The sequence below is a fragment of the Phasianus colchicus genome, chromosome 4 (assembly GCF_987193195.1).
Source record: "Phasianus colchicus chromosome 4, bPhaCol1.hap1.1, whole genome shotgun sequence".
Classification (NCBI taxonomy): Eukaryota; Metazoa; Chordata; class Aves; order Galliformes; family Phasianidae; genus Phasianus; species Phasianus colchicus.
The window spans coordinates 71,092,527-71,120,202 of record NC_143439.1 but is presented as its reverse complement, the minus strand read 5'-3'; the positions used below and the strand labels follow the sequence as shown (position 1 = coordinate 71,120,202).

The window sequence follows — 27,676 nt, the reverse complement described above, 5'->3', positions numbered from 1 at the left end:
ATTCCATTACTAGCCTCTAACTTTCACGCTAGTTGACAAGACAACCATTGCCAAACAGCTTTTGCATTCTGCACTGTGTGAGTCAGTAGACCTAATCTTGTATATGGATTGCTGATAGATGCTGGAAAGGTGAAGATGAGTGCCTCAGACAGCACCATGTTCCCAAGTCACCTCCCATGTGCCAACAGTCAACCACCCAGCCATGGTCAACACCACCAGTCAACCACCCAGGCCATGGCCAATGTGCAGAGCAGTTCCAACTCCAGATCCACACATTCTTCTCTGTCTCCCGACAGACGGCAGGCAAGCGGACAATACATCTTGTATGTTACAACCTACAAATCTTGTGCAGAAAACATTCCAAAATGCAATTAGCCCGAAACCAGCAGATTTTCATTCTGTGTCTCTGCCAACATGAAGTCATTTTTACCGCACTGCTGACGGAGGTGGCAGGTTTTTCATGGCATTCTTCAGCGTTGGCAAGGGAATTTATCTGTTTGTAATATTCCTCCCACCAATAGTGTTCCTTTCAAAGACCCTGGCTATTCACACTGATAAATTCCCCCTGTGTACACCCAGTAACTGTAAAACCCAGTCCACAACACCAATACCAGCTGTGGGACTGGCTGCAAACATCCCATCGATGCAGGTATTTTGCAAGAAATGGATAAGGAGTGAGAAAAAAAAAATAAAAGAATGAAAGAAATACTTTGTATTTCTTGTACATCCAAACATATTTTAGTGAATAAAGTCATCCCTGGGCAACAGTTCAGTCAACCAAAAATAGGACAGATGTGTTTGTCCGCAAATCACCATCACGAAGCAGCTCACATTTCTCATGCATGACAGAAGTTCTCACGTGCTTCTTGCATTTTCAGCCCAGCCTTCAGCACGCAGATGGGCAGATCCCAAAGCCAGACACCCATCACGGAGATAGCAGGAATTCCAGCGGGTGCTGATGGAAACAGTGCCATCAGCACCCCAGGGACAGCCTCAACCACTCACGTTTCTTAGATAAGGAAGGAGTATCAGCCTTTTCACAGCCCTAAATTGACACGGAGGATTGAGGAAAAATATCTTTACTTGCAACAGTTGAATATATATTAAGATATATAGCACTCTTAATGTATTTGGCAAGTTTGCCCAAGAAATAATGTGAATATCATCGTTATCTGCTTTGCTTGCACATATAAGAGTGCCAGATCGCTCAGCAGCTGGATGCCCTATGGAAAGAGATGGTCCCCCAGGAGGATATGTCACCAAGACAGACTGTCTTTTTACATGGGCAGATAGTAATGGGACAAGGGGGAATGGCTTTTAATTCAAAGAGGGGAGATTTAGGTTAGATATTAGGACGGAATGCTTTACTTGGAGCGCAGTGAGGCCCCAGCACTGCTGCTCAGAGTTACAGATTCCCCATCCCTGGAGGTGCCCAAGACCATGGATGGGGCCTTGGGCAGCCTGAGCTGCACTTCCTGCTTTTATTTCCAGCTTCCAGTGTTTCTGTCCTTGCCCCTGCTTCCAATCCTTGCATTCCAGTTTTACCCACAAGTGTAATTAAACACGGTTGTGTTATTATTACCTCTTAAAGGTTAAAGACAGAGTGCAGCCAGGTAGCTTAACAGGCACTAAAGCAGCCACATCCCACGTATTTTGCTCTTGTAATCCAATTATCCCTTACCGTCATTATTTATAGTTTGCAATAAAAACGAAAGCACATCCTAACGAGCTCAATGAGGATTAATTAACCTCACACCCTAACCGAGCATCCTGCACGCCAGGTTTCAAGTGAACCTCTGCCAGACTCAGCTCTGCCCATCAGCACTAAAAATGCTCCGGAAAAAATAATTCCAATAATTCTCTCCAGCTGCGAGAGCAAAACCCTGGAGAGGACATGGATCCCTTCAGGAAGGGCAGTGAGAAGAACTGAGTCTGAAGGCCAAACGCAGCCACGCATCACATCCCAGCTACAGGCTATTTCATGGTGCTTGGGCTCTCCTCAATAATGAGTGGCATTTAACCTCTCCTCTGAGCCCCAAAAACAGCTATATGTAAGGAAAACAACAACATGCTCCTTTACTTCTAGCTTCCTTTGCAGGGATTTCTATTACTCAGAAGAATCTGAGAGGAATTCAATTACATCACACTTCCCAGGAGAGAACGCTTTGTTATTTGCTTCAGATTTTTACATCTTTAATTTAAAATAATAAAATCAAGCAAGAGGACAAACAATGACGAAGCACAGACAAATAAAGGATGATGAAAGAACTGCGTTTTTTTCCCCCCACTACTACTCACTACACCCCTACTACAAAAGAATTCACCTTCCACTTAAATGTACAGCACTATCTGAAGCTTTCAGCAAAGCTCAGGCTGGGGATGTGTCATCTACCAGGTTCCCTTCCAGTGCCTATTTTGGACTTCTCTCCAACACAAAATGCACGCAGACCTCCCCGGCACGCAGCACTTCATGGCATACTACCAACACGGGACGTTCCTTTTGAGCTGCTGCTTCTGAAGCAAACAAGCAGGACCAACACACTACAGAGCAAATACGAGCAGCTTCTGGAGTTTGTGGGGTTGGGTTTGAGCTGTTCTTTTGCTTTTTTTTTTTGCAGATGTGGAAGAAACATCTACTATTGGTACTGCAGGGACCACAGGATAAACCCATACCTGAAACAAAGCCCATAAGTACCAGAGACACTGGAAAACTCTGAATATTGGAGTCCTGAATGTAAACATGCTCTTCCACTTCAGGTCAAGGCAACACATGCTTTCTGGCTCAGCTGCAGCACTTCCAACTTGCTGGAAATCCAAGGGAAGGCAATGACTAGCAGCAGTCAGGCTGTGCTGTTAACCTGGTGGAGCACTGAGATAGCTGCCCCTGAACAACGTTAGCTTTGTTTCTCTTTAAGAAGTCTTCTCCAGCCCTGCACGGGAGGGCAGAAAGCTCAGACTGAATGTTTTCTAGCATATAAATGTAAAGAAAGTCCAGCAGCACCAAACAAGATGCAAACGAGAAGCAGCAGGGTTTTAACTTGAGGCTGAGTTGTGACTCCAAACTGTGCAGTTTCTCATACATTTGTGAACCTTTTAGGAAAGCAATCATGGTAGCAGCAGGCAGCGTTACTCACAACAGGTGGCAGAGGATAGGTGAGATGTCTGACCAGTGGTTATGTGGGCACAGAGCACCAACACGCTTGCAGACCCACACCAGCATCCTGTGATCACCACTCTGAACCAGCTGCTGACACCACCACAGCTGTACAGCAGCAGGAGATCAGAAGGTCAGTGTTCTCTGCTGGTGGATGTGCAGCCCCAAGCAGAGCACCACGAATTCCCAGGTGAGGTGTTCCATTCCACACAAGCAGTCAAACAAGTCTGATCTGTGCAAGGTTATTCTGCAACAGGATCTATCTGCTCTGTTCTTACTTACTGACCTTCATGCTGCCCTACAAAACACACAAGCTCACTGAAGAGTCCTCATGTTACCCAATCAGATGCCACGGACTCGCCGAGAATTCATGGTGAGGATCTCTCTGCCTTCCTTCCGCAATGCTGGCAAGCTTACAGGCTTGCTAACCACAAGCTTACACATCCTTATCAGAGGGGCTCATTTCTGAGCTGAGACCACAGCTGAATTCATGTGGAATTAAAGCCATCAGCCTGTCCCACCAACACCCCATGACCTTCCCCGCATCTCCACTCCTGGCCAAACCCTTCTTACTTGCACACCACAGCTCTGTAGGGGTGTCCTGCACGGAGTTCAGGCTCTGCTCAACTCCTCATGACCTAAAACACCACCCTCCTCCACTCCACCATGCTAGCAGCTTCGAAAGCAAGTACATTACATTGGCTGTCAGGAAAAGGCAGGCTGCGAATGATGCAGATATATTTAAAAGGAAGGCCATAGTTTCTCTAAGAAGCTACAATTTGAGTCATAAAGTCATCAGAGAGTCTAGAACAGTTGGGTTAGAAGGGACCTTAGAGCCCTCCCAGCCCCTCCCTCCTCCCCCCCATCCATGACCTTGGGCACCTGCATTGCTCTGGGCATCATTTGGTGTCTGCTGCTCTCCAAATCAGAAAGAAGACAAAAGGATCGGTGAGCTGGTTCACTTGATCTTTACTCTTAGTTCCTGACAACACAGAAGAAAAGCTAGCTTAAGAAGGGCAATATTTGGAAAATATTCCATTAATGGGTGCCACCTTCCCTAGCAGTAAGGAAGCTCAAGTCCAAGAAATCTCTGCTTCATATTAATCCTTTTCTCAAGTCCTCTACACAGAAGCTGGAATCACCAAAGTCCTCATTTAGGCAGTGCATAGGAACAACCTGAATCCCAAAACACTGTTTGAAATGAAGTGTAAAAAACAAAGCCTATAGCCCAGCTCAATTTTAGTATCACCAGCTGGGACCAGATGTGCTCACCTTACCCATCTTGCCACTCCTGTCAGCACTGCTCAAGAATTGGACTCTGAGACATCAGCCTGAAAGTGAAGTCAGCAGCTTCATCCATCAGCTAAAATGCTGCCAAGAGCCTCCCTCTCTTCCCTTCCAGCCCCTCGCCTTACACTGAAGCTCCTCATGACTCAGCAGAGAGGGGAAAAAACGCTCCAGACATTCATCTTTCCATTCATCCTTTCTCTTTCTGCTCCTGATGCTCAGTCCCTCTGTCTCTAAGTGATGCCTGAACAAATGCAAAGCAGCGCATGTTGGCCTCAGCAAACAGCCAGCCCTCAGGTCTCAGCAAACAGCCAGCCTTTGAGCCAACCTACCAGGAGAGCTAATGATCCAGACACTGATTTTCCAAATCAAAACCAGTTTGGAAGCACAGAACCAAAATCCCAGCAGACAGACACACAGCACATTCACAGTGCAGAACGACAAACGGTACTCGGAAACAGGCTGGCACTCACAGGGGAACAATTCCTCACCATGACCTAAAGCTGCATCAGAAATCTTATCAAAGGATGTTATTCCCACGGCACACCCATAGGAAGCCAAGCAGACTGGTTGCCTATTTTTGACTTTTCAAGGAGCACACGCTGGAGGTGGGACAGCTCAATGAGAACTCCTGCAGACCCAACCTCAGAGCCGGGCTCCTACATCCAACCAGAGGTGAACAAACCAGCCTCAAACAGATAGCTGAGAGATTTTACAGAATCACTGAATCATTCAGTTTGGAAAGAGCTCTGAGATCCCTAACCCAACCCATCCCACCATGCCCACTGACCATGTCCCTCAGTGCCACATCCCCACAGTACTGAAACACCTCCAGGGATGGTGATCCCACCACTCCCTGGGCAGCTGTATCACTGCCTGACTGCTCTTTTGGGGAAGGAATGTCTCCTAACATCCAACCTGATCTGCTGTTACACCAAATTAAGCTCCTCTATGCGAGAAGGAGAACCGTTATTACCACAAAGAAAAGCAGCATGCTTCTTCATTTCTTCCTTTCCGAAAAATGAAACTGAAAAGCATCAGCTGCAAGTATTAAATGCTTGTGGGTGGCAATGAAACTGCTTGAAAAGCATATTTACTGCTCCGAACCAGCAGCATCCTAACGATAACGAAAGGCAAGATTGAATGCCTGCTGCACGCATGGGTCCATAGAGTCCGTGCCACGGAGTGAGGTGACAGCAGGAGATGCTCTGAGCAGTGCAGCAAGCCCAGCAGCGACCTTGGCTGAGCTGTGTGACATGCAATTATTAAACTGCAGAACTCATCACTTTAAGATGTTTACACATTAGAGAGTTGGTGGGCTAAGAAGTTGAGGGGGAATCTGTGGGAGATCCCTTGGAAGCTCCTGAGCAGAACACTGCTGGTACGACCCGTACCGTACCAGTAATATATAAAAAAAAGCTTTTTATCCATCTTTTCAGCAGCCTTTTCTATATCTGAAGACAAATTGTGTACCCGACTTGTTTTCTCTGGATTAAGCAAGCCCAGTTAGTGCAGCTTTTCCCAAAGACTGTTTGCTATCCTTTGGGAAAAGGAATTGCAAAGCAAGTACCACAAGGCTTCCTCAGCCATGGAATAAACAGCTGTTTTGTTAAAAATGAAGACAAAATATCCTTCAAGATACCCTTAATGCAGCAGATAGAAAGGACTCATGAAATGTGAGATAATAATTAAGTAAATTAAGCATACCTGGAGGCGATGCCACACACGTTAAGGCAGCCCGGTCCATCTCCTGCTGGACTATCACTGCTGGTGCTGAATTACTTCACGAGAGCTGTTGCTGCTATTTTCCCTTCACAGCATCAGCCTGACCAGAAGGGAATGCTAATACAATTCCAGCGGCATTGCAATGAACTGTCTTGTAAAAGACACTTAATTATGTGCATATGAACAGAGGCACAGACTCGCTTTCAGGAGATTGCAGTTTCCCCGTCTGGGTGGCAGGAGAACGGGCTGAAAGATGCTTCAAAAGATCCTGTGAGGCTTTTATTAGCAGACAATTTACAGTTGTTATAAGCAGCTTCCTGAGCGAGCTCTGTGGCAGCACTTAGTGGCTAGCTGCTCTGCGCTGCCCCTTTGCTGGATGCTGCAATTCCACACTGCTATGCACAGATTCCAGGGATGGGACCTGCATAGTCCAGGCAAAGTCAAGCAGGGATGACAACAGCAACACAGCAAAGTCTGTAACTCTGCATATTATCAGCACCAAGTTTGCACGGTGTTCAGGAGATTTTGTTCAGATGCTCCACAGTTCTTTACCTGGGACCTTGGCAAGGTGTTTCATAGTCTGAGAAGATGCACTCCATCCCAAATCTGCTGCATGATCTCCTCACCCTGGGAGGGCTCAGCTGAAGGGCAGACTGCAGCAAGCACAGCTGCCTACTACTCAGAAAGGAGATCCCAAGAGCGACCAGGAGGCACCGTACCATCCTCACGCCTCCCCTCCGAAATACTAATAGGAAAGCTTTAAGCCAGATGCCTGTCCTTACCCTCCCTTCACATCTGTAACGCAGACCATTATCCTCATCTCACCCACTGCAGCAGAGATTAGGACCAGCTTGGCTCTCCTTCATTCTTCGCATCCAGCCCAGAAGATTGGCACATCACCACACAATGCCATGCATCCATTTGACCCTCCAGAGCACAGTTGGGCTCCCCAGCCAAGCGAGTGGTCTGCTGGGCACTGCGGAGCTCAAAGGGGCTAACAAGAGCACCAACACATGCCTGGCCCTGTCCAAAAGAGCAAAACCCCAAAGTTCTGCACCAGAACATGAACTTGCAGAGACAGGGCTGGGATATTTTCAGTTCAGATTGATGCAGGACCTACTGATGTATCTGTACAAGAGGAAACCAGGAGAAGCTCTTTCCATTAAGGAGAAAATTAATCCAGAATCCTATAGAATTGCAGCTGAGGACCCATTGCTTAAATGGAACCTTGGCACATGGTTACAGCAGGGGACGAACACAGCACGTGGCCAGGACAACGAAAGGGTCAGGCAGGTGGTTACAGGTCACCTGGGACATGGCTAATCCCTGACAACTAGTGGAAAGTTGATAAAGGATTTAGAGAACAGAGCCTAATTACTGTCCTACTTTAATCTCAGTCAAGAGCTGCTTAGTAGAAACTATCCCCTATCAAGTGTGCTCAATTCCATTCCTGGGTTGAACAACTTTGTAATTGCTCTGAACAAGCACAATTAGCAGACAGATCTGAGACAGAGCTGTATTTTTCATTGGAGTTTCAAAGCTCACGCTGAACAACTGATTGCTGTTTGAGATCTGATTCCATCAGCCTTCTAAAGGGGTTCAGGTCGGCACTAATCATATCATAACCAATAAAACCTCAATGGGAAGGGAAGAGCTCGAGCTGAAGAATGGAAAAGAAGATGAAGAAGTTACTTGAAAACACCAGCAGGTATTTTAACCACGAGAAGACACAGAATCATAGAATCAACCATAGAATGGCTTGGGTTGGAAGGATCCTCAAGGATCACCAAGCTCCAATTCCCCTGCTGCAGGAGACCTCCACATTTAATATCAGACCAGGCTGCCCAGGGCCCCATCCAACCTGGCCTTGAACACCTCCAGGGATGGACGGGGCATCCACAACCTCTCTGGGCAGCTGTTCCAGCACCTCACCACTTTCATAATAAAGAAAGAAGACATCTGCTGTTAAAGGACACTGAAGAACAACATGGGAAAGGACAGCAAAATACCTGCAGGTTGAAACGGATTTTAGATGATTAGCAATGCATGCAATCGCAGGGGCTCATCTGCAGATGACAGCTGAGGGCAGGGAAAGTGAGTGGCACTGCACTGCCTGCATACACAGCTGTCAGATGGAATAACCTCAGTGCTTCTCCTGCCTTTCTTCTGCACCAGCTGCAGCCATTAATGCATAATTGAGGAGTGCAGGAAACACAAGGCTGAAGATGGAGCATTTTATACCAAGAGCTATGAGGAGGAGTGAGAAATCTGACAAACTTTGATTAGCAGCTGCAGTGGGATCCCGGCAGAGAGCAGGCAGCAATCATCCCATCACACGTCTATGAGAGAGACCTGGATGGCATCCATACCACAAGCAGGAGACAACCACAGCTCATCACACACAGCCATGCTGTTGCGACGCTCCCTCTCATGCCCCTGTTTTATATTTAGAAGGGAATTTCTCCCCTGCCAGCCTCTCAGAGGGACTTTGTCCCACATGTGCGCAGTGCCCAGCATAAGAATCACAGAAAGAAAAGCAGACAAATGGGCCTGGAAGGGACTTCAAGCAGGCATCTCATCCTTCCCCTGCCCCAGGGCACCAATTACTACACTTGCTCTTTTTCTAGCTGAAAACTCTCCCTGGTGGGTGGGACGCCAACCCACCCAGCCAGATGAATTGGTTGGACCTTCACTTTAACATCTTTAACCCCTCGGCCACCCCCCCCCCAATAACACAGACCAGGCACCAAACACCACATCAGCACAACTCAAAGCAGCCATAACACCTAGTTCTGTGTGAGAAACTGATAACAGTGCAGCGCTGTAATGTTAACACGTTGGCAGCAAGACCCAGCACAGCTTATTTCTGTCTTCAGGACTGCTGTTCCTGGAAGGGAAGCCAGCCCGGCTCCTTGAAGACACACTTCTTCCATGATGCCCACAGCAGTGAGTCACCTTTTCTGAGAGTTTTCATCATCTGCTTTTCCGGGCTCTGCAGCACATCGTGTTTACCCTGAGCCAATCCAATTTAAGTTCTAAAGATCCTTGCAGCAGGTATTGCTTACGCTTGGATCCTTAACGAGCCTCCTAACGAAGAACCGCTGTGCTTCAGCAAGTAATGCAACAAAGCACAAACCTCCCTTCCATGTGCCTCTGATGCTCACAAGTTTTCCTACAGACAGACACATCCAACCTTAATATTAAAGAATGAGTTTAACTACACTTTCTTCTATGAAAGAGAATAAAAAGAACCACCCACATTCCCAGCAGTGGCAGTTTCCATACATTCTAACCAGTTGGTTCAGTTTTGAGGAGAAACCCAACTCTCAGTGTGTCCTATCAACAGCATCACCCAGTTTACCTTTTAAGGAGAACTTCTGGAAGAAGAGTGCTGTGTCCTAAAAACAAAACCAACCAGATAAATGGGCAACCCCACAGCAAGGCCAGGTCCAGAGGAGAGCCACTAAGATGATCAGAGGGCTGGAACACCTCTCCTATAAAGAAAAGTTGAGGGAACTGGGCTTGTTTAGCTTGGAGAAGAGAAGGCTTTGGGGAGACCTCACTGTGACCTTCCAATACTTAAAGGGAAGGTATAAACAGGAGGGGGAATGGCTGTTTACGGGGGTGGATAGTGATAGGACAAGGGGAATGGCTTCAAACTGAGACAGGGGAGGTTTAGGTTGGATATTAGGAGGAAGTTTTTCACACAGAGGGTGGTGAGGCACTGGAACAGGTTGCCCAAGGAGGTTGTGGATGCCCCATCCCTGCAGGCATTCAAGGCCAGGCTGGATGTGGCTTTGGGCAGCCTGGTCTGGTCCCTGCACATAGCAGGCGGTTGGAACTGGATGATCATTGTGGTCCTTTTCAACCCAGGCCATTCTGTGATTCTACGATCCTATTGCTCCACACATGCAAAGCTTTGCTTGGTTGGGTTCCTGCCCACAGTATCAACCCACAGCTGAAACCCATTCATTTTTAAACAGCCACCTGAGTCATTTAAAACAGTGATTTTGGAAAACTCCAATATGGGAAAGGAATTAAGGACTATTGTAGAGAGGGCGGGACAGGAGGGTGAGCTCTGTCTGTACACAATATCCCCACCTGGCACTGATTTCAAGTTCTGCAGCTCCTGATACAGAAGAACGGAGAGATGAAGATGGGCTACGAGCATTTTCTACCTGTGTGCATCATTCACTTCCCAGAGGGACACACGCGTGCTTGTTCCCAGTTACAAGCAATGCATATTGGTGTTCAGATGTTCTTTGGGGAACTTCTCTCTTACCGTGGTTTGAATTGGAGGGGACCCTTAAAGGCCATCTGGTCCCACTGCCTGCAGTGTACAGGGAGCACCATCAGGTGCTCAAAGCTCCTCCAGCCTGACCTGAGGGTCTCCATGAATCATAGAATTGCAAGATTGGAAACGACCTGCAAGATCATCTAGTCCAACCATTCTCCCATCACCATTGCACCACAAGCACTAAACCAGATCTCGCAGCTCCTCATCCAGGCACCTCTTGAAAACCGCCAGGGATGGCGACTCCACCACCTCCCTGGGCAGCCATTCCAGTGCCTGAGAGAAAAAGTTTTTCCTTATGTCTAACCTAAACCTCCTCTGGTACAACTTGCAGCCATTTCCTTGGGTTCTGTTTGTTGCCTGGGAGAAGAGGCCAACATGGATGTGACACCAGCACCTCTCTGGGCAAGTGGCCTTAGCGTAAAACACTTTTTCCTTATATCCAGTCTAGATCTCCTCTCTTTGAGTTAGAAACCATTCCCCCTTGCCGTATCACAGCAGACCCTGCTGGGAAGCTTGTCCCCTTTCAGCAGGGGGGGAAGGAAACAGGAGGGGACAGAGGCAGGAGATGTTCTCTTTGCTGAATCGATTGCATGGCTTCCATCTGGAAGGCGATGCTGCCAGCACGCTGCCTGCCTAGCAAGAGCTTCAAAGTGCATAATTCACCTAATACATCAGATTTAGAAAAGGGAAAAAAAAAAAAAAAAAAAAAAAAAGGTGATCTCCCACAGAAACAAACTCAGGGCGAGCAGCCAGCTCACCATCTTCCTGAACAAGAACACAACGGGAAGCACGGCTACAAAACCCCTAAAGGGCATCAGAAGGAAACACCTCTTGTGATGGGCAGAGCGTGAAGGCAGACAGGGCAGCGTCCACCCGCGCTGCTGACCGCAGCCAACCCAGCAGGTAACACAGACGAAACCACGGGCTGCGCAGCTGGGAGGAAGAGCTGTTTCAGAACAAAAGGGTCATCAACCAAACGGCGACAGCATCACCTCTAACCGCGGGCAGGACGGTGAGAGCACCCACAATCGGGCGGGGCTGCGAGAGGGGCAGCTTCCTCAGGGGCTCCTCTCCACTAAGAAAACACAAATCGGCCCTTCGCAAATCCCTCAGAACAAGAGGAGCGTCGGCAAAGGGAACACGGAGGCTCGGAGCCGCCCGGCCCGGCACCACCTGCAGCCCCGCCCCGCCCGCGCCGTACCTGAGCGTGGGGCCGATGCAGGCCGTGTCGGTGCTTTCGATCTCCCGCAGGATCCTCTCGTGCTCCGCCGCCGTCTCTAAGCTCTCCAGCTCCGCCATCTTCACACGGTGGGGGCGGAGAGGGGGTGAAAGGGGGGGAGATGGGGGAGTTGTTCCGGCGGGGCACCCAGCAGCGCCGTGCCGCCCGGCGGACCCCACCTACCTGCCGGCCCGCCCAGCTCCGCTCGGCCCGGCCCGGCCGCGGGGCACGCCGGGAAACGTAGTGCGGGAACGCGCTGAGGCGGGAGGAGCCGTGAGGGGAGGAGGGAGGGGCGGGGCGGGGCGTGAATGGCGGCAACGCGAGGCTGCGTCATAGCAGCAACTCACGGTGTGTCAGCACGGCAGTGACGTCATAACGTGTCCCCATGGCAGTGACATCACAGTGTGTCCCCATGGCAGCGACCTTCATAGTGTGTCTCCACGAAGGGACACAGCCCCATGGAAGTGTCATCATAATGTGTCCCCATAACAATGACCTCACAATGTGCTCCCATGAAGGGGCACAGCCCCAAAGCAGTGACCTCACAATGTGTCCCCATGGCAGTAACATCACAATGTGTCCCCGTGAAGGGACACAACCCCATAGAAGTGCCATCATAATGTGTCCCCATGGCAGTGACTTCACAATGTGTCCCTATGAAGGGACACAGCTCCATGGCACTGACCTCACAATGTGTCCCCATGGCAGTGACCTTCATAGTGTGTCTCCACGAAGGGACACAGCCCCATGGAAGTGTCATCATAATGTGTCCCCATGGCAGTGACCTCACAATGTGTCGCCATGAAGGGACACAGCCCCATGGCAGCGTCTTCACAGTGTGTCCCCATGAAGCAATATAGCCCCATGGCAGTGACCTCATAATATGTCCCCATGAAGGGGCACAGCCCCATGGCAGTGACCTCATAGTGTGTTTCCATGGCAGTGAACTTCATAGTGTGTCCCCATGAGGAGACACAGCCCCATAGAAGTGTCATCACAATGTGTCCCCATGGCAGTGACCTCACAATGTGTCCCCATGAAGGGGCACAGCCCCATGGCAATGACCCCATAACATGTCCCCATGGTGATGATCTCATAACATGTCCCCATGAAGGGGCACAGTCCCAAAGCAGTGACCTCACAATGTGTCCCCATAACAATGACCTCACAATGTGTCCCCCTGAGGGGGCACAGCCCTATGCCACTGACCTCATAATGTGTTCCCATGGCAGTGACCTTATAATGTGTCGCCATGAAGGGACACAGCTCCATGCCATGACCTCACAATGTGTCCCCACAGCAGTGGCTTCATAACATGTCCCCATGGCAGTGATCTCTTAATATGACCCCATAAGGGGGCACAGCCCCATGGCAATGACCTCATATTACACCCCCATGGCAATCACCTTCCTAATGTGTCCCCACGAAGGGACACAGCCCCAAGGCAGTGACATCATAACATAACCCCACAGCAGTGACCTCACAGTGTGTCCCCATGAGGAGATGCAGCCCCATGGAAGTGACATCATAACGTGTCCTCATTGTAGTGATTTTCATAATCTGTTTCCATGAGGGGGCACAACCCCATGGCCTCATGACCTCATAAAGTGATCCCATGGAAGTGACCCTCACAGTGTGTCCCAGTGGCATTGACCTCACACCACATCCCCATAAGGGGATGCAGCCCCAGGGCAGTGACCTCATGCCACATCCTCATGAGGAGACACTGCTCCATGGCAGTTATCTTCTGTCATCTTCCACAAGGGGACACAGCCCCATGGCAGTGACCCTATGCCTCGTCCCCATGAAAGGACACAGCCCCATCTTAGCAAACCCGTGCCATCTGCCATGAGACATCACAACCCCTTGGCCACAGCATCCTGCCATGAGAGGACACAGCCCCACAGCAGTGACTTTCTGTAGTCTCCCTCAGGGGTCACAACCCTAATATCCATCCATGAGAGATCACAACCCCATGGCAGTGCTGTTCCCCCTTGAGGGGAAACAGAGCCACGTTGGTGACCCCGTATTGTCTCCCATGAGAGGTCACAGTCCCTTGGTCATGATATCCCTCTAAGAGGGGTCACAACCCTATAGTAGAGACATTCCCCCTTGAAGGGACACAGGCCCAAGGCAATGACCCCATGGCAGTGGGGGTCACAAACCCATTTCATCCCCCAGGAGGGGTCACAACTCCATAGCAGTGACCGTATGCCATGACCCCTCAAGAGCACGCAGCCCCACTGCAGTGATATCACGTTTCATTGCAGCCCTTCCTCTGCCACTGTCAGAAGTGACACAACCCCAGAGGTGTCTGCACTCAAGGACAGCACTGCCAGCCTCCACAAACAGCCCTGGCTGCCAAGGTCTCCTCGAGAGCTTGCTGTGGCCCCCAGTGCTAATCTCTCCTTGTGAAACAACTGGTTATCATTATTATTATTATCCCGTGTTGTGAAAACAGTGCTGGAAGGGCTCTATTCCCAGCTCCCTTATCACTGCACCAGGCACTGGGAGATGCCATGGTCTGTGAGATGAATGGGATGAAGAACAGAAAAGAGAACGTGCTGCCAAGCATTTCTGCTCTTGCTTTTGTCATCTCACGCTCTGAGATGGAAATAAATGAAGTTGGCTTGTAAGAGCACACCTCCAGCATCCCTCACTGCGGCTCTCCAATGGGGTCAGAATCTCTGCACCATCACTTGATTAAATGAAGCGGTGACCTCCCAGCATACTGTGCATGGCTATAACGATACAGGAGGAGCAAGGAAAGCCTGACAAAAACTTTGTTATCTCCTCTGAAGTTCACCAGCTCTTGCATGTCATGCCTACGGCTGCCAAACCCGGTGCCGTGCGGGACCAGATGGATGTCACTTTGGATGTGTTAACACCCGCCAGGAAATCTGCGCTCCGATGGCAGTCACCATGGAGATCCGATGGAAGCCTTTGGAGGACCAGAAGCAAAGAGACGTGTCAGTGATATCATGGAAGGAGATAAAAATAGCAGGGCAGTTTCTGAGCCCAGCAGACTGGCGTAGCATTCCCCCAGGGCTGGTTTGCCATCCGCCGGGAGCAGAGCGCTGTGCATTTTGCGCTCTCCCTCATGCTGGCAGAAGGCTGGTGCCTCCAGCAACGCAGCTCCCAACTGCAGCCCCCCAGGGCAAAACAGAGAGAGGAGATGGGCTGGCATTCAATGTCTTTGGGCTCCAGACCACTGAGATGAGCTACCTGTGGCTGCAGGAGGCGTATCATGCGCTGCTCGCTGTGATACATGCCCGGTTCCAGTGTAAAACCCCCATCCACCGCTGTTAAATTACAGCTAAGAAGATTACTGTTTTCATCTCAATTAGTAGGGATCTGAGCCAATGTTCCCGAAATCAATGGTAAATATTGCATTGTCTTCACTGAGCTTCAGAAATAGGATTAAGAGCCAGAGGACAGAGCGTGGGAGGCTGGCAATTGTGTTGAACAGTTTGAGTTACAGTATGGGGAATGATATCGAAGCCAGGTTTGATCCTGATGTTTAGTTGGGTAATGGTGGCATCACAAATAATGCTCTCAGTAAGGGTCTGGTCTTCAAGAAATGGGTAGATATGGCACTGCATGACATGGTGATGGGCTGGTGTTGGACCTTGGAGGTCTTTTCCAACCTTAATGATTCTATAATTTTATGAGTCCCTTATGAAGACACTGTTTTGTCCACCAGACTGTATTATAGGGGGGTTGAGCACAGAAATGGGAACCTAGACGTGAATTAATCACCAAATTGTGATGCTAATTTTACTCTTACCTCCCTCTACCAGCACAAAGAGGGGGATGCTACTTTCAGCTTTGGCAAGAAGAGGATGCCAGTGCATGGAGCATGGTGTAGCTCAGCCAGCAAGGCACATCCCGTAATAAAACTGAGCATGAACATCCACAGAGGAACGTGGGAAGGCAGCATGACGCACTGTGACAATGTCTAAAAAGACATTTGTTTTTAAACTGAATTAAAATAAATATCATAGAATCGCAGAATCATTCAGATTGGAAAAGACCCCTACAGATCCTATTTCCCTAAAAACCACGTTGACCGATGGGAACTGCTCTACATTCCCTCAATTTCCAGCTAACAAAGTTCCATATCAGTAGGGACACCACTTCTTTATGGGGCAGACATTGCTCTTGTGAAGCTTTAAAACTCTGTTTCAGTTCCTCACCTCCCATCAGCATTTTTCTAGCTCTGAGCTCAGCTGTAATTCTACCATTCCACTAGATGGATACCACTGTCAGGATTACTTTATTTTCAGTTCTAACAATCTCTTTCTCACTGTGCTTCCTTTGGTGGTCTCTGGTTTTTCCTTTCGTGCCATTCCTTTGTTGCACAGTTTCCAACAGCTCCTGGCATCATTGTGCCCTTGCTGTTGTCCCCACTCCTGCTGCTCGTGTCTTCCTTCCCATGGTCTTCTGGCCCAACCCATGAGCAAAGCATGGTTACAAATGGGATGGAAGGGCAGCCAGATGGACTCACCCCCCTTGCTGTTGGATGCTCAGATAAACCCAGTGGGCACATCTCTTCCCCTGCACTGTGTGTCCCTGGCAATCACCCACACCCTGCGAGCTCCCTGCTCTCCCCAACCTCATCCTTCTCCCAGCTCCTCTGTCTCCATAGGGTTTATTCCCCAGCAGCAGGAACGAATGCACCCATCCCACACTGTACCATGGGTGAACCCATGACTCAGCTCCAAGTCAGCCCATCCTGTTTACCCTGGGTGTGCAGCAGCCTCATTTCCTCCATCCACGCCGACCTTTAGCACTGAGCAAAGCTCCACAGCCCTGAGAAGTGCCTGCATTTCATTCAGCTGCTCACTGCTGTCTCACCCCTTGGGCCAATATTCCTTTATTTTCTTGCAGAGCTCAGATAGCAGCTACATTCCCTGCCCTTACAGAACCCCACTGCAGTTCTCTTGGCACCGACCATCACCATCCCACACACTCGGATGCCACCCACCGAAACAATAGCAGCTGGACAGGTTTTGGGGAGCAAAACTCCAAAAATGGGTTTTTTGGGGCAGTTTTCCCACCCAGACTGCTCTCCCTCAGGTAGGTGCAAACCACCCAAACCCTCTCTGCTCCTGCCCTCCAGTTTGTTGCTCCTTCATTGGCATCCTCAAGGTAATGCAGTTCTCTAGAGCACACTTACAGAGGATAAATTCCAGCCTTCCAGCCACCAGTGTCTTAAAATCCTGTTCTGCTTCACATCAAGACTTGTCAAGACTGAAATAAGATCCTCTGATATTACCATGCCATTCCCCAGACCCCTTCATGGGAGTTGTTTCAGTGCTTCTAATCACAGCTTCTGCTTTCTCATGCATTTTATTACACCTTTGTTTTCAAATACAGGAGATTAATAGAATAGAGGAACTGACACAATGTTCAGATGGACTTCAGATGCAGTCTGAACTGAGCTCTGGCCTTCAAAGGTTGGGGAGAACTTTTCAACCTGAGTTTCTGATTCAAAGACAGAGACATGGATCTCTGGTGGCAGCGGTGAGGTGAAAACCTTTTGGTAAGCTGCACTGGGATTCCCAAAGACCTGCCTTAAGCCATCAGTGCAACACAGTTCTTGGTCAAGAACCATGTAGATGCGGCACTTGGGGACGTGGTTTAGTGGGCATGGTGGGGATGGATTGGGGTTGGACTCGATCTTAGAGGTCTTTTCCCATTCTCTGAATGGACATGGTAGGGGCGGGTTGATAATTGGACTCAGTGACCCTAGGAGTCTTTTCCAACAGTAATCAGTTCTACAATTCTATGTGATGGCTTCATCTGGACAGGAGAGCACAAGGGCAGAGCCCACCTGAGGCTCAGAGCTGGCTCTGGGTTTGGCTTATGGGGAGCAAATGCTGGCAGGATGCAGTGAGGTGAAGGAGAGGGCTGCTTCCCCTCTCTTTGTCTCTCTCTCTAGAAGCAGAAGGATGAACACATTCATCCCCAGGCATAAGCAAGGCTTGGGACATTCCTACCCCATGTCAGTCAGGATGTGGTTAGCACCACGTGGCTCACCCACAATACAAGAGAGCATCACTTGGGGGCAGCGGGCAAACTGTACCTCCCAGCCAGCAACGAGGACACATCTCCACCCTGAACGCTGCCCTTCTATCATTACCCTGAGCCAGTCCAGCTGCAGGGAGCAATCTGGCACTCACTCACTATATTCTCTGCAGCTCACAGCCTGAACACCACGAGATCCCACACTTGAGGTGGCCTTAAGGCTACCAGAACAACAAGCAGAGCTCAGGAGCGAAACCACAGCCCTCCCTGCCAGCCACCCAGGGCCACCTTGTGTGACTTCAAGCCCTGCCCTTCTTGGGTGGTAATGGCGAGCAGAAATACCCAGGGCTCTTCCTGAGAGCTATTGTTCAAAGCCCTTTGCTGGAGGAATTTCGTGCTTCCTTTCCAAGGCAACAAGCTCTGGCAGTGCCCCCACTGCCCACCGCCCCTGTGGTTCTCAGGGTGGGATTCCCTCTCGGGACCCCTCCTGCCTTTCCCAAACTCTGTCACACCCTTCCAAAGCCATGCAGAGCACTGCAGACACACATATGCCACATCCCGATGCCAACAGGATCCATGCTGCAACAGCAAAGCAGCTCAGGTGTCTTCTCCCATCAACCCAATAGGTGTCATTTCACACTACGGACGATGAAGAGAGTTGTGTTAACGGGTCAGCAGCAAAAGCGGCACTGCCACATTTACCCCCCTTCCATCTCCCTGCCCCGTACCGTTCCCAGCTTTAAATGCCGCTGACACCTAGCGTTGCTTCTCCCAACTGCACCCCGAGCTACGGGAAGTCCTGCAGCTGTAAACTGTCCTTGGCACAGTCTGAAGCACAAAGGAAAGGATCAGACATCATGGATTTATAATTTCTCTGCAGCTCTGCCCTCCTGTTCCAGCTCGGGTTTGGTCACCAGTTTCCTTCCTCTCTTCTGAGTCCTTATTTTTAGTGCAGATGAATACAGGCAGCTCCTGCCAACTTCCCACACCTTTCCCTCCCACTTCTGCACCCTTTGGTAACAGAGCAGATGGGAAGAGCAATCAGCTGGGAGAAAACTCCAGCAAGATGGCACTTGGGGATGTAATCAGTGATGGCTGGGTAGTTGGACTTGATGATCTTAGAGGTCTTTTCCAACCTTAATGATTCTAAAATGGCTATTTCCAGCTGGGCCCACAATGCACCAAGCAGACCCATGCAGGACAGGGTGAGAGGAGGAGATGGGGGCTGCCAGAATGGGATGGGGAAACTGGCAGCCACTGAAGCAAGTTTTGCCATCCACAAGCTGCTTCTGAAGAAGTTACACATTTGCTCTTATTTTTTTTGCTGATGATCTTAATTTTACTAAATGTGTTAAGGTTTGCTCTAGCAAAACAAATATCAGTCTTGGGCTTTTGCCATGCCATGGAATTTCAATGCTTTATTAGAACACATAAGGGTTTCAGCAGCATCTGCAGCTGCTCCATAGAGTGAAACTCTGCTTCGTTACCTCCTCAAGCACTGCAGTCCCATCTGTGCTTAGGATGTAAGAGCTGGGAAACCAAGGTCAGATCTCTGGGATCCGACAACACTTTTGACTTATGCCACTTTATCACAGCACCCCAACCTGATTGAGGCTGGAGCTCCTCAGGGTCTCTCTGGCCCAGTACTGCCCCAGCAGGGACACACAGAGCTGTGCCCAGGCCCAGGTCCTGGCAACCCTTGGAGGTCCCAAAGAGGAGACCCCACGTCTCTCTGGTCCCAATGCCAGAGCTCTGGTACTTATCCAGCACAGCAGAGCTGCTGATGGGCAACAGGGAGCTCCTGGGCTCCTGGCTGTTCCCAGTGCCTCTGGGCACCGCTGAGCAGAGCCGGCTCCGTACCTCTGCACCTCCCTACAGGAATTCAAGGCCACGATGGGATCCCCTGAGCCTCCCCTGCTCCATGCTGAGCAGTCCTGCAGCATCTCAGCAGCTTTCCACTCCATATCCAAGTCTCTCCTGCATAAAAAAAAACCAATAATCAGTCTTGCAAATAAACAAGCAATCTCGGTTTTGGTGTCAGGTGCTAAAAACAGCGATCGCAGAGGATGAAGGCCTACAGAGCCGCTGTCATTCCGAGCTGCAGGCGCAGAACAACGCGCTTAATACGCGCGACGGGCGCTCCACTCTGGCCACGCCCCCAACCTTACGTCACAGCGCGCCGTCAGCCAATGAGAGGCGGCGCTCTCGGAGCGGCCATTCATCGCGCGGCGGGCGGTGGGGAGGGATGAATGGAGCCGATGACGTAAGCAGCGCGTTCCCACGCCCCTCAATCTGCGCTCCGGGATGGAAGCGGAACCGGGAGCGGAGCGGCGGCGTTGGGCCGCGGTTTCGTGTGTGTTAACGGGCGCCTCGAGGGGCTTCGGCCGCAGCCTGGCACGGCTGTTGGCCCCGAAGCTCGGCCCGGACTCGCTGCTGTTGCTGTTGGCCCGCTCGGATGAAGCGCTGGCCCAATTGGCGGCCGAGCTGCGGGACTCGTGCCCCGGTTTGCGGGTGGAATGCGTGGCCGCCGATCTGGGATCCGAGGAGGGGTTGCGGAGGGCGGTGGGAGCCGTGCGGGAGCTGCTGCCTGGCGGGCCGCCCGGCCGCCTGCTGCTCATCAACAACGCCGGTAACAGCGGGGCTGTGGGGCCGGACGGTGGGAGGGGGAAGTTGGTGCCTGTGGGTCCTGCAGCCCCACACTGCCGAGCACAATCCTTTGGAAATGCTTATAGCCACGCTTTACGGGCAAGCTTTCACATCTGCTGGCTGCTGGGCCATTTCTTTGCCTATTATTGTTATAAATAAGGCCAGACAACCCAGTAGGTAATGCTGTTACAGGAATCAGACCTCAGGTTTTCCACTGACTTGGTTCAGAAGAAAAAAGAAAAGCAGGAGAGCGTGGTGATCCCTGAGGACGTTGCACTTGGGGCTGAAGGTCGGGAGCTGTTTGCTCTGGCAGAGCAGCAGTGCTGGCAGGGGGGCAAAAGCCCAGAGAAGAGATGGCTCCCAGTGACCTCGCTGTGACCTTCCAGTGCTTAAAGGGAGCTTTTAAAAGGATGGGTAGGATGAGAGGTGATGGCCTCAAGTTGTGCCAGGGGAGGGTCAGGTTGGGGGTCAGATCAGGTTAGGTTTTGGTCTCCAAAAGAGCAGTCAGGCACTGGTACAGCTGCTCAGGAAGTGATGGGGGTCATCAACCCTGGAGGTGTTCCAGATGCATGGAGATGTGACAACTGGGGATGTGATCAGCGGGCATGGGTTGGATTTGGGGATCTTAGGAGCCTTTTCCAACCTTGATGATTTTATGTTTGTTAACATCGTGGCATTGTTTGGGGATACGGGTTTCCCAAACCCACACTGAATTCCTCCAACCTCATCTGCACTTCCTCCCCAGGCTCCCTGGGCGACATCTCCAAATCCTTCCTCAACCTCACCGACCCCAATGAGATCAACACCTACTTTGCCTTCAACATCACCTCGGCGCTCTGCCTCACCAGCAGTGCCCTGCAGGCCTTTGGGACACGGCCAGGCTGCAGTAGGACGGTGGTGAACATCTCATCTCTCTGCGCCCTGCAGCCCTTCCGCAGCTGGGCTCTGTACTGCAGTGGGAAGGCTGCCCGGGATATGATGTTCCGTGTGCTGGCAGTGGAGGAGCCTGATGTCCGTGTGCTCAACTATGCTCCAGGTGAGGAACGGGGTGCATTCACAGAATGGCTTGGGTTGGAAGGGATCTCAGGAATCATCAGCTTCAACCCCCCTGCTGCATGCAGGGCCACCAATTTCCATATCTAATACTAGACCAGGCTGCCCATCCAACCTGGCCTTGAACACCTCCAAGGTGCATCCACAACCTCTCTGGGCAGCTGTTCCAGCACCTCACCACTCTCTCTGTAAAGATCTTCCCCCTGATATCCAACCTAAATCTTCCCTCCATCAACTTCAAACCATTTCCCCTTGTCCTGCTGTTATCTACCCTTTCAAAGAGTTGACTCCCCTCCTGTTTGTAGGCTCCCTTTAGGTATGAAAGGCTGCAATGAGGTCACCCTGTAGCCTTCTCTTCCCCAGGCTGAACAAGCCCAGCTCCCTCAGGCTGTCTTTGTAGGGGAGGTGGTGCAGCCCTCTGATCATCTCTGTGGCTCTCCTGTGGTCCCTCTCCAACAGCTCCCTGTCTTTCTTGTACTGGGGACTCCAGACCTGGACACAGAGTGGAGAGGGACAATCACCTCAGCTCATTGCTATAAGCTTTAATGAAAGAGAGATTTTCCTCCTGCATCTGGAGGACCGAGCACCAGATCTTGCTTTCAGCTCACATCCTTTCTTTTTCTTCTCTCCCCCCAGGTCCCCTGGACACAGACATGCAGCTCTTGGCTCGCACGAAGACTGGAGATGCTGAGATGCGTCGGCAATTCCAGAGCCTGCATGAGAGTGGGAAGCTGATAGACTGTTCTGTGTCGGCCCAGAAGCTGCTGAGGCTGCTGGAGGAGAATACTTTCACCTCGGGTGCACATGTGGACTTTTACAGCATCTGAGCTGCTCTCGTCTCCACGCTCTGCTTTCTGCCCTCCGTAGTGCCTGCTGCTCCCTGCAGTTTGGGTGCTGCACAGCCTTCAGGAGAACATCTCTGGCTGCCTTATGGATGCTCCCTGTGCCCTCATGGGGGTGGGTGGGGGAACTGACTACCAAACTGAGCTAGAGTGCAAAGAAAGCCATGTTCTGAGAACCAATTATCCAAGGTCTTGTCCTGCCTGGTCCCTGCTGAGCACTCCTGTGCACACAGCAGAAGCAAAGGGATGGGGGAGCAGAGGTGGTTTCCCCAGTGGAACAGGGACTAGACAGAAAGCACAATGCTAATGCACTGCTGCATGGAAGTCCTTCACGTCCCAGTGAGTGTGGATGCACACTCCCTGTTCTGCTCATTCAGAGGCAGGAGCTGAGCAGCAGAGGGAGCTGCCTGTGCAGATTTGACTCTGCAGCACAGACCCACCCACCATCACAACCTGCGTGGGTTACAGCTCTGCCCTGGGTTTGTGCCGTGCTCCTATTTCAGTCCAAGCCTGGAGCTGGGGCCCAAGCCCCTCCTGTGCTGTTCTTTCAGCTATTTGTGGGGTTTTATCCTTGTTTTTCCCATTGGTTTCCAGGAGGCAGAAGCCCACAACTCATAGATGTGCCCGTCCAGAAAGCTATGCTAGAAGTGGGAGCACCACAGTGCTAATAGTGAGGCTGGCACCCCATGTACCCTCCAAGTGTCCAACCCAATGACAGCTACCTTCCTGCTGCCCTCTCTCACAGCCCTCTATCCCAGTTTTTGTCTGTCTAACTTCATCTACAGTCATTAAAAGTTTTCTGTCTGGTCTTCTTCTCTTCCGTGTTCTAACTGGGTACATTTTCAAGCGGGTGGAAGCAGGGAGCATCACCATCCAACAGGGCACCACATGGGTCTGTGTCCTGGAGCACCTGCACCACAGGTTGCCACTTAAAATCAGGCATTTCTCCAACCAAAGCCTTCTCACCCATGAGAAGTTTTCAGCTTTTCTGCCTGGATTTGGGACGCTGGCCTAAATTCAAGTGTTTAAACCCAAGCAGGTCTGCTGGGCTGTCCAAGCACCCCTGTGCCAGTGCCCAGCTGGGGCATGGATGCTGGGCATGGATACAGTGCCTGTGGGCTGAAAGCAGGAGGATGGGGTGACCCCACTTCTGTCCCCACTCCCCATTTAAGCCCTCCAGCTGCACTGTGGTTTAGTTATAGTCCCTTTATGCTCTCAGTCCCTGCCTGCTGTGTGCCACATTGATTTTGTCCCTTAACGTAATGCCACGAGGGTGCCCATTCTGAGCCCAAACACCTCTTTGCTGTTATTTAGGGCTTTATCTGCCCACAGCAGGCTGCAAGAGCCTTGGTGCCCACGTGTCCCACTGATTGTCCCAAATCATAATCATAGAATGGCCTGGGTTAAAAAGGACCACAATGCTCACCTGGTTTCAACCCCCTGCTATGTGAGGGTCACCAACCACCAGACCAGGCTGCCCAGAGCCACATCCAGCCTGGCCTTGAATGCCTGCAGGGATGGATCATCCACAACCAACAAACAAATCTTAGCTTACCTTGAGCTCCACTCCGGTGCTCAGGGGCAGCTGTGAGCAGCAGGGGCAGAGTGGCAGAATGCTGGATTTGATGTAGCTGGTCTTCAGCCAGGAAAGCACAGCTTGTATGGGGTAAGGAGTAACGGCTTTATATTGGGAAAGGGTTGGGTTATGTTGGGTATTTGGAAGAAATTCTTTGCTCAGATGGTGGGGGGGTTCAGAGCTGTGCCCCATCCCTGGATGCGCTCAGGGCCACGGATGGGTTTTGGGGATCTGGTCCATGGGAAGTATCCCTGCACGTGGGGTGGGCTGTGAGGTCCCTTCCAGCCCAACCTATGCTGGAATTCTGAGAGCCCCACGAGCAAAGCGATGGGAAATATTTTTCTCTCTTTTCCAGCATTTTCTGTGACCAGCTGAGGGCGTGCCGAGACCGGGAAATAGGGACAGCCCCAGCACCGGCTGCTCAGGTTGGGTGTTAGGAAACATTCCTGCTGCCAAAAGACGATCAGGCATTGGCACAGCTGCCCGGAGAGTGGGAAGGGGTCAGCATCCCTGGGGGTGTTCCGGAACCATGGGGATATGAACGCCCCTGAGATGTCCTCCATGGACTTGGAGTCTGGCCCCGTTTCGTTTCTATGCTGATGGTCTGGATGAGGGCATTGAGTGCACCCTCAGTATGGTTGCAGATGATGCCAAGTTGGAAGGAAAAGTTGATCTGCTTGAAGGTGGGAAGGCGCTGCAGAGGGATCTGGACAAGCTGAGGCCAGTGGGATGAAGTTCAACAAGGCCAAGTGCCAGATCCTGCTCTTTGGTCACACCAACCCCATGTAATGCAACTGTCTTGGGGCAGAGTGGCTGCAAAGTTGTGTGAAGGAAAAGGATCTGGGGGTGTTGGTTGACAGCCAGGGCAACATGAGCCAGCAGTGTGATCTATGTCACTGCTCGCAGCAGGGATTGGAGCTTGATGGGCACTGAGGTCCCTTCCAACCCAACCCATGTTGTCATCCCATGATGAGGAGTGGCTGAGGGAACTGAGGTGGTTCAGTCTGGAGTTGAGGGGGCTCAGAGGGGACCTCATCGTTCTCAACAACTCCCTGAAAGGAGGTTGGAGTGAGGTAGGGTCAGCCCCTGTTCCCAGGTAACAGCGATAGGATGAAAGGTGATGGCCTCAAGCTGCACCAGGGGAGGTTCAGGTTGGATATTAGGAAACACTTCGTCTCCCAAAGAGTGGTCAGGCACTGGCACAGCTGCCCAGGTGAGGTCAATGTTCCTGGAGGTGTCCCAGAACCATGGAGATGTGGCACTGAGGAACCTGGTCAGTGGGCATAGTGGGGTGGGTTGGGCTTGGACTTGGGGATCTTAGAGGTCTTTTCCAATGGGAATGATTCCATGATTTTACACAAAGGGGAGCATGCACCAGGGAGACCCCAGAAGGAGCAGTGACACGAGGACCCATCTGGGTGCCTCTGTGATATTCAGAGGTGACAGCCCCAGTGACCTGCCCATATCCCCAGCCCCCTCCCACACCAGCACACACTGCCGCCTTTGTGCCTGTGAATGGGGGTGAAATACAGAGAATTGGGTTATGAAAGGACCCAAAGTCACCACCGACCTTTTATTTCCGTGCGTGTGACCGGGTGCCGGGGATGGCAGCGAGGGCAAGCCCGCTAAATCCTCCCAAAGCCTCCCAAATTAAAAACGGAGCGTGCTCTGCCACCTCCCAAATCTCAGCCACTGACCTGGGCTGCCCCTGGCTCAGCGGGTTGGGAGGCTGCAGCCATGTCCCTCTTCCCCTTATTAAAGGTTTCTCAGCAGAGAGGAGGAGGAGGAGGAGGAGGAGACGGTGATTTCTGGTGGGCAGAAGTGCTGAGCACGGGGCTTTCTGCAGAACGTGGAGTGCCTGGCTTGCAAACAAGCAGCTGCCTCTGGCCACAGGGCCAAAGGTAAATGAACTGTTCCTACATGGCATTGCAAGGGGGAAAAGGCCCCCAGGAGTGCCCACGTTTCCCACTCAACCCACGTTCATAGTGTGGGGTCAGAGTGGGGATTACACAGAGCCAGCAGGACCCCAACCTCCCACCTCCCCATGCAGTGAGTCGGGCACAGTGCAGGCTCTGTGTCAGGGATTGGGAGGACATTCAGCCAGCCTGGGAGAGCTGGAATGACAAACACCTTCCTGCTGAGCTGGCACCTTTCTCACGGAGTTGTGGAATCACAGCGAGCCCTTCGTGCCATGTGCAAACCACATTGGTGGCACTGTCTCCCCAAGGCTGCCCACTCGCTCACACACAACCAAACCAGCACAACCCTTTGTGCTCCTCAGTCCTAGCAAAGAGCCGTACCCCTCCTTGGCACCAACAGCATCTGAGAGTGCTCTGAGTCTCTGATCCTTTTCAAACCATTGTGGGATATTGACACAGAGGATTTGCAGCCAGCAGCTACATCAGAGCAAACATCCTCTGCCGACAACAGGATAATAATGCGAGCTGCAGGAAGGCAGACTGGGCTCTGCATCACTTCCACCCACCTCCCCTCCATGCTGTCCCCTGCCTTTGGTTTTGGCTTTGTGCTAGGGACCAGCTGTGCCCCTCCAGAGCAGCTCCTTAATGTGTAACGAGGGACCCATCCGTTAAGCAAGGAGAGATGACAGATTAACCCAGTTTAGAGCCAAAGAGCAGTGGGTTTGCTGGTAAACTGTCCTGTTCCAGCGAGCTTCAAGTGCTTTTAATGAGTTATTATTTAGTCTGCGATAGAGGTTAATGGAGGGACATTGCAGAAAATGATCTGTGATTAATTAAACCATCTTTATCCAGCACAGTCGGAGTGCCTGGACCTGTTGGGCTAGCACTGAGCTGTGACCAGAACTAGACCCACAGCTTCAACATCAGCCCCAGTACTCCCCATGCCCCAAATTCACCAAAATTCCGACTGCACATGGGGAAGAGCTGCTGAGAAGAATACATTTTCCCTTTATTTTGCACGCATCACCCCAAAACCACTTTTTCCCATGGGTTGCCACCCCCTGCTCAATGCAAGCTGCGTGCACCCCCAACCCTCCCTCCCCACCTACAGACGCAGTGACACCAACCATTCCCCAGCACCCTCCCCATTGGCAGAGCTGCTGCTTCGTCTCAGCGCCTCCATCCTCCTCCATCCACCTCTTTGGAGACTCGATGTTCCAACCCTTTCCCAACGAAGCTGTCGGCGGGGCCGGGAGCGCGGAGCCGCATTCACATTCCTGCCGCGAGCGCACTTGTCAGCCGAGCTGTCAGCCGTTCCCGTAATAGGGCCACGGCGGTCACTCGTGTTGGGAGTAAACACAGCCGAATCTGAGAAAACAAGAGCAGAGCCGAGACCGGGGCCTTCCCACAGCACACAGGGGAGCGGGGCTCATGGTGACATGGGGGGGACACCCGGCTGCTCCCCCCTCCCATCCCCATGTGCCCAAAAAGTCAGCCCCAGAGAGGGGTGTTCTGATGCTCCGTGGCTTCAGAGGGCATGGGGTTGGGTGTTTCTGTAAGGAAATGGGTGTATTCAGGTGTAGAATGGGGGTTTTGGGGTGTTTGGAAACATAGGGTGGGTTGGGATGGCTCTGTCCTTGAGGTTGTGGGGCTGTGGGTTGGGGATGTGTGGGGTCGTTGGGGCCATTCTGTTGGCTCCCAGACCCTCTGACTGCATCACCACAGAGAGCTGGGCAGCCTGAAAAGTGCAGGATTTAGGGACAAAGAAGGGACAGAGCTGTCACCCTACGGACACCGCTTCGGGATGGGCACATGGCCACGGTGATGGGGAGAGGATGTGGGGCTGCACGGTGATCCCCACTGTGGGTTGGATGGTCTTAAGATTCAGGGAGCTTGGGATGGGTGTCCCACATCCCGAGTTGTGCTGG

General features: G+C 51.4%; 2 protein-coding genes across 7 annotated transcripts in view; one reads left to right on the top strand and one right to left on the bottom strand.

The window, feature by feature from the left end:
* The window catches only part of EXOC6B (exocyst complex component 6B), a 242,439-nt gene extending 230,088 nt beyond the window's left edge, over window positions 1-12,351 (bottom strand). For 3 of the 6 annotated variants that reach the window (XM_090139928.1, XM_090139929.1, XM_090139930.1), the window contains exon 1: window positions 11,665-11,854. In XM_090139928.1, coding sequence (XP_089996054.1) covers window positions 11,665-11,762 — 98 coding nt within the window. In that variant the 5' untranslated portion in view covers window positions 11,763-11,854. The other 3 variants (XM_090139931.1, XM_031588119.2, XM_090139927.1) reach the window with 2 other exon arrangements.
* Window positions 12,352-19,937: 7,586 nt separating this feature from the next.
* SPR (sepiapterin reductase) lies at window positions 19,938-23,062 on the top strand. Its single transcript, XM_031588710.2, has 3 exons — window positions 19,938-20,341; window positions 21,104-21,394; window positions 22,048-23,062. The coding sequence occupies exons 1-3, from the start codon at window positions 20,017-20,019 to the stop codon at window positions 22,236-22,238; spliced, it is 807 nt and encodes a 268-aa protein (XP_031444570.1). The 5' UTR covers window positions 19,938-20,016; the 3' UTR covers window positions 22,239-23,062.
* Window positions 23,063-27,676: the final 4,614 nt, after the last annotated feature.

Coding starts and splice junctions, on each gene's coding strand:
- SPR (XM_031588710.2), top strand. CDS start 20,017: ATGGAAGCGGAACCGGGAGCGGAGCGGCGGCGTTGGGCCGCGGTTTCG. Junction 20,342..21,103: donor GCTGCTCATCAACAACGCCG/GTAACAGCGGGG, acceptor CTTCCTCCCCAG/GCTCCCTGGGCGACATCTCC. Junction 21,395..22,047: donor TGTGCTCAACTATGCTCCAG/GTGAGGAACGGG, acceptor CTCTCCCCCCAG/GTCCCCTGGACACAGACATG.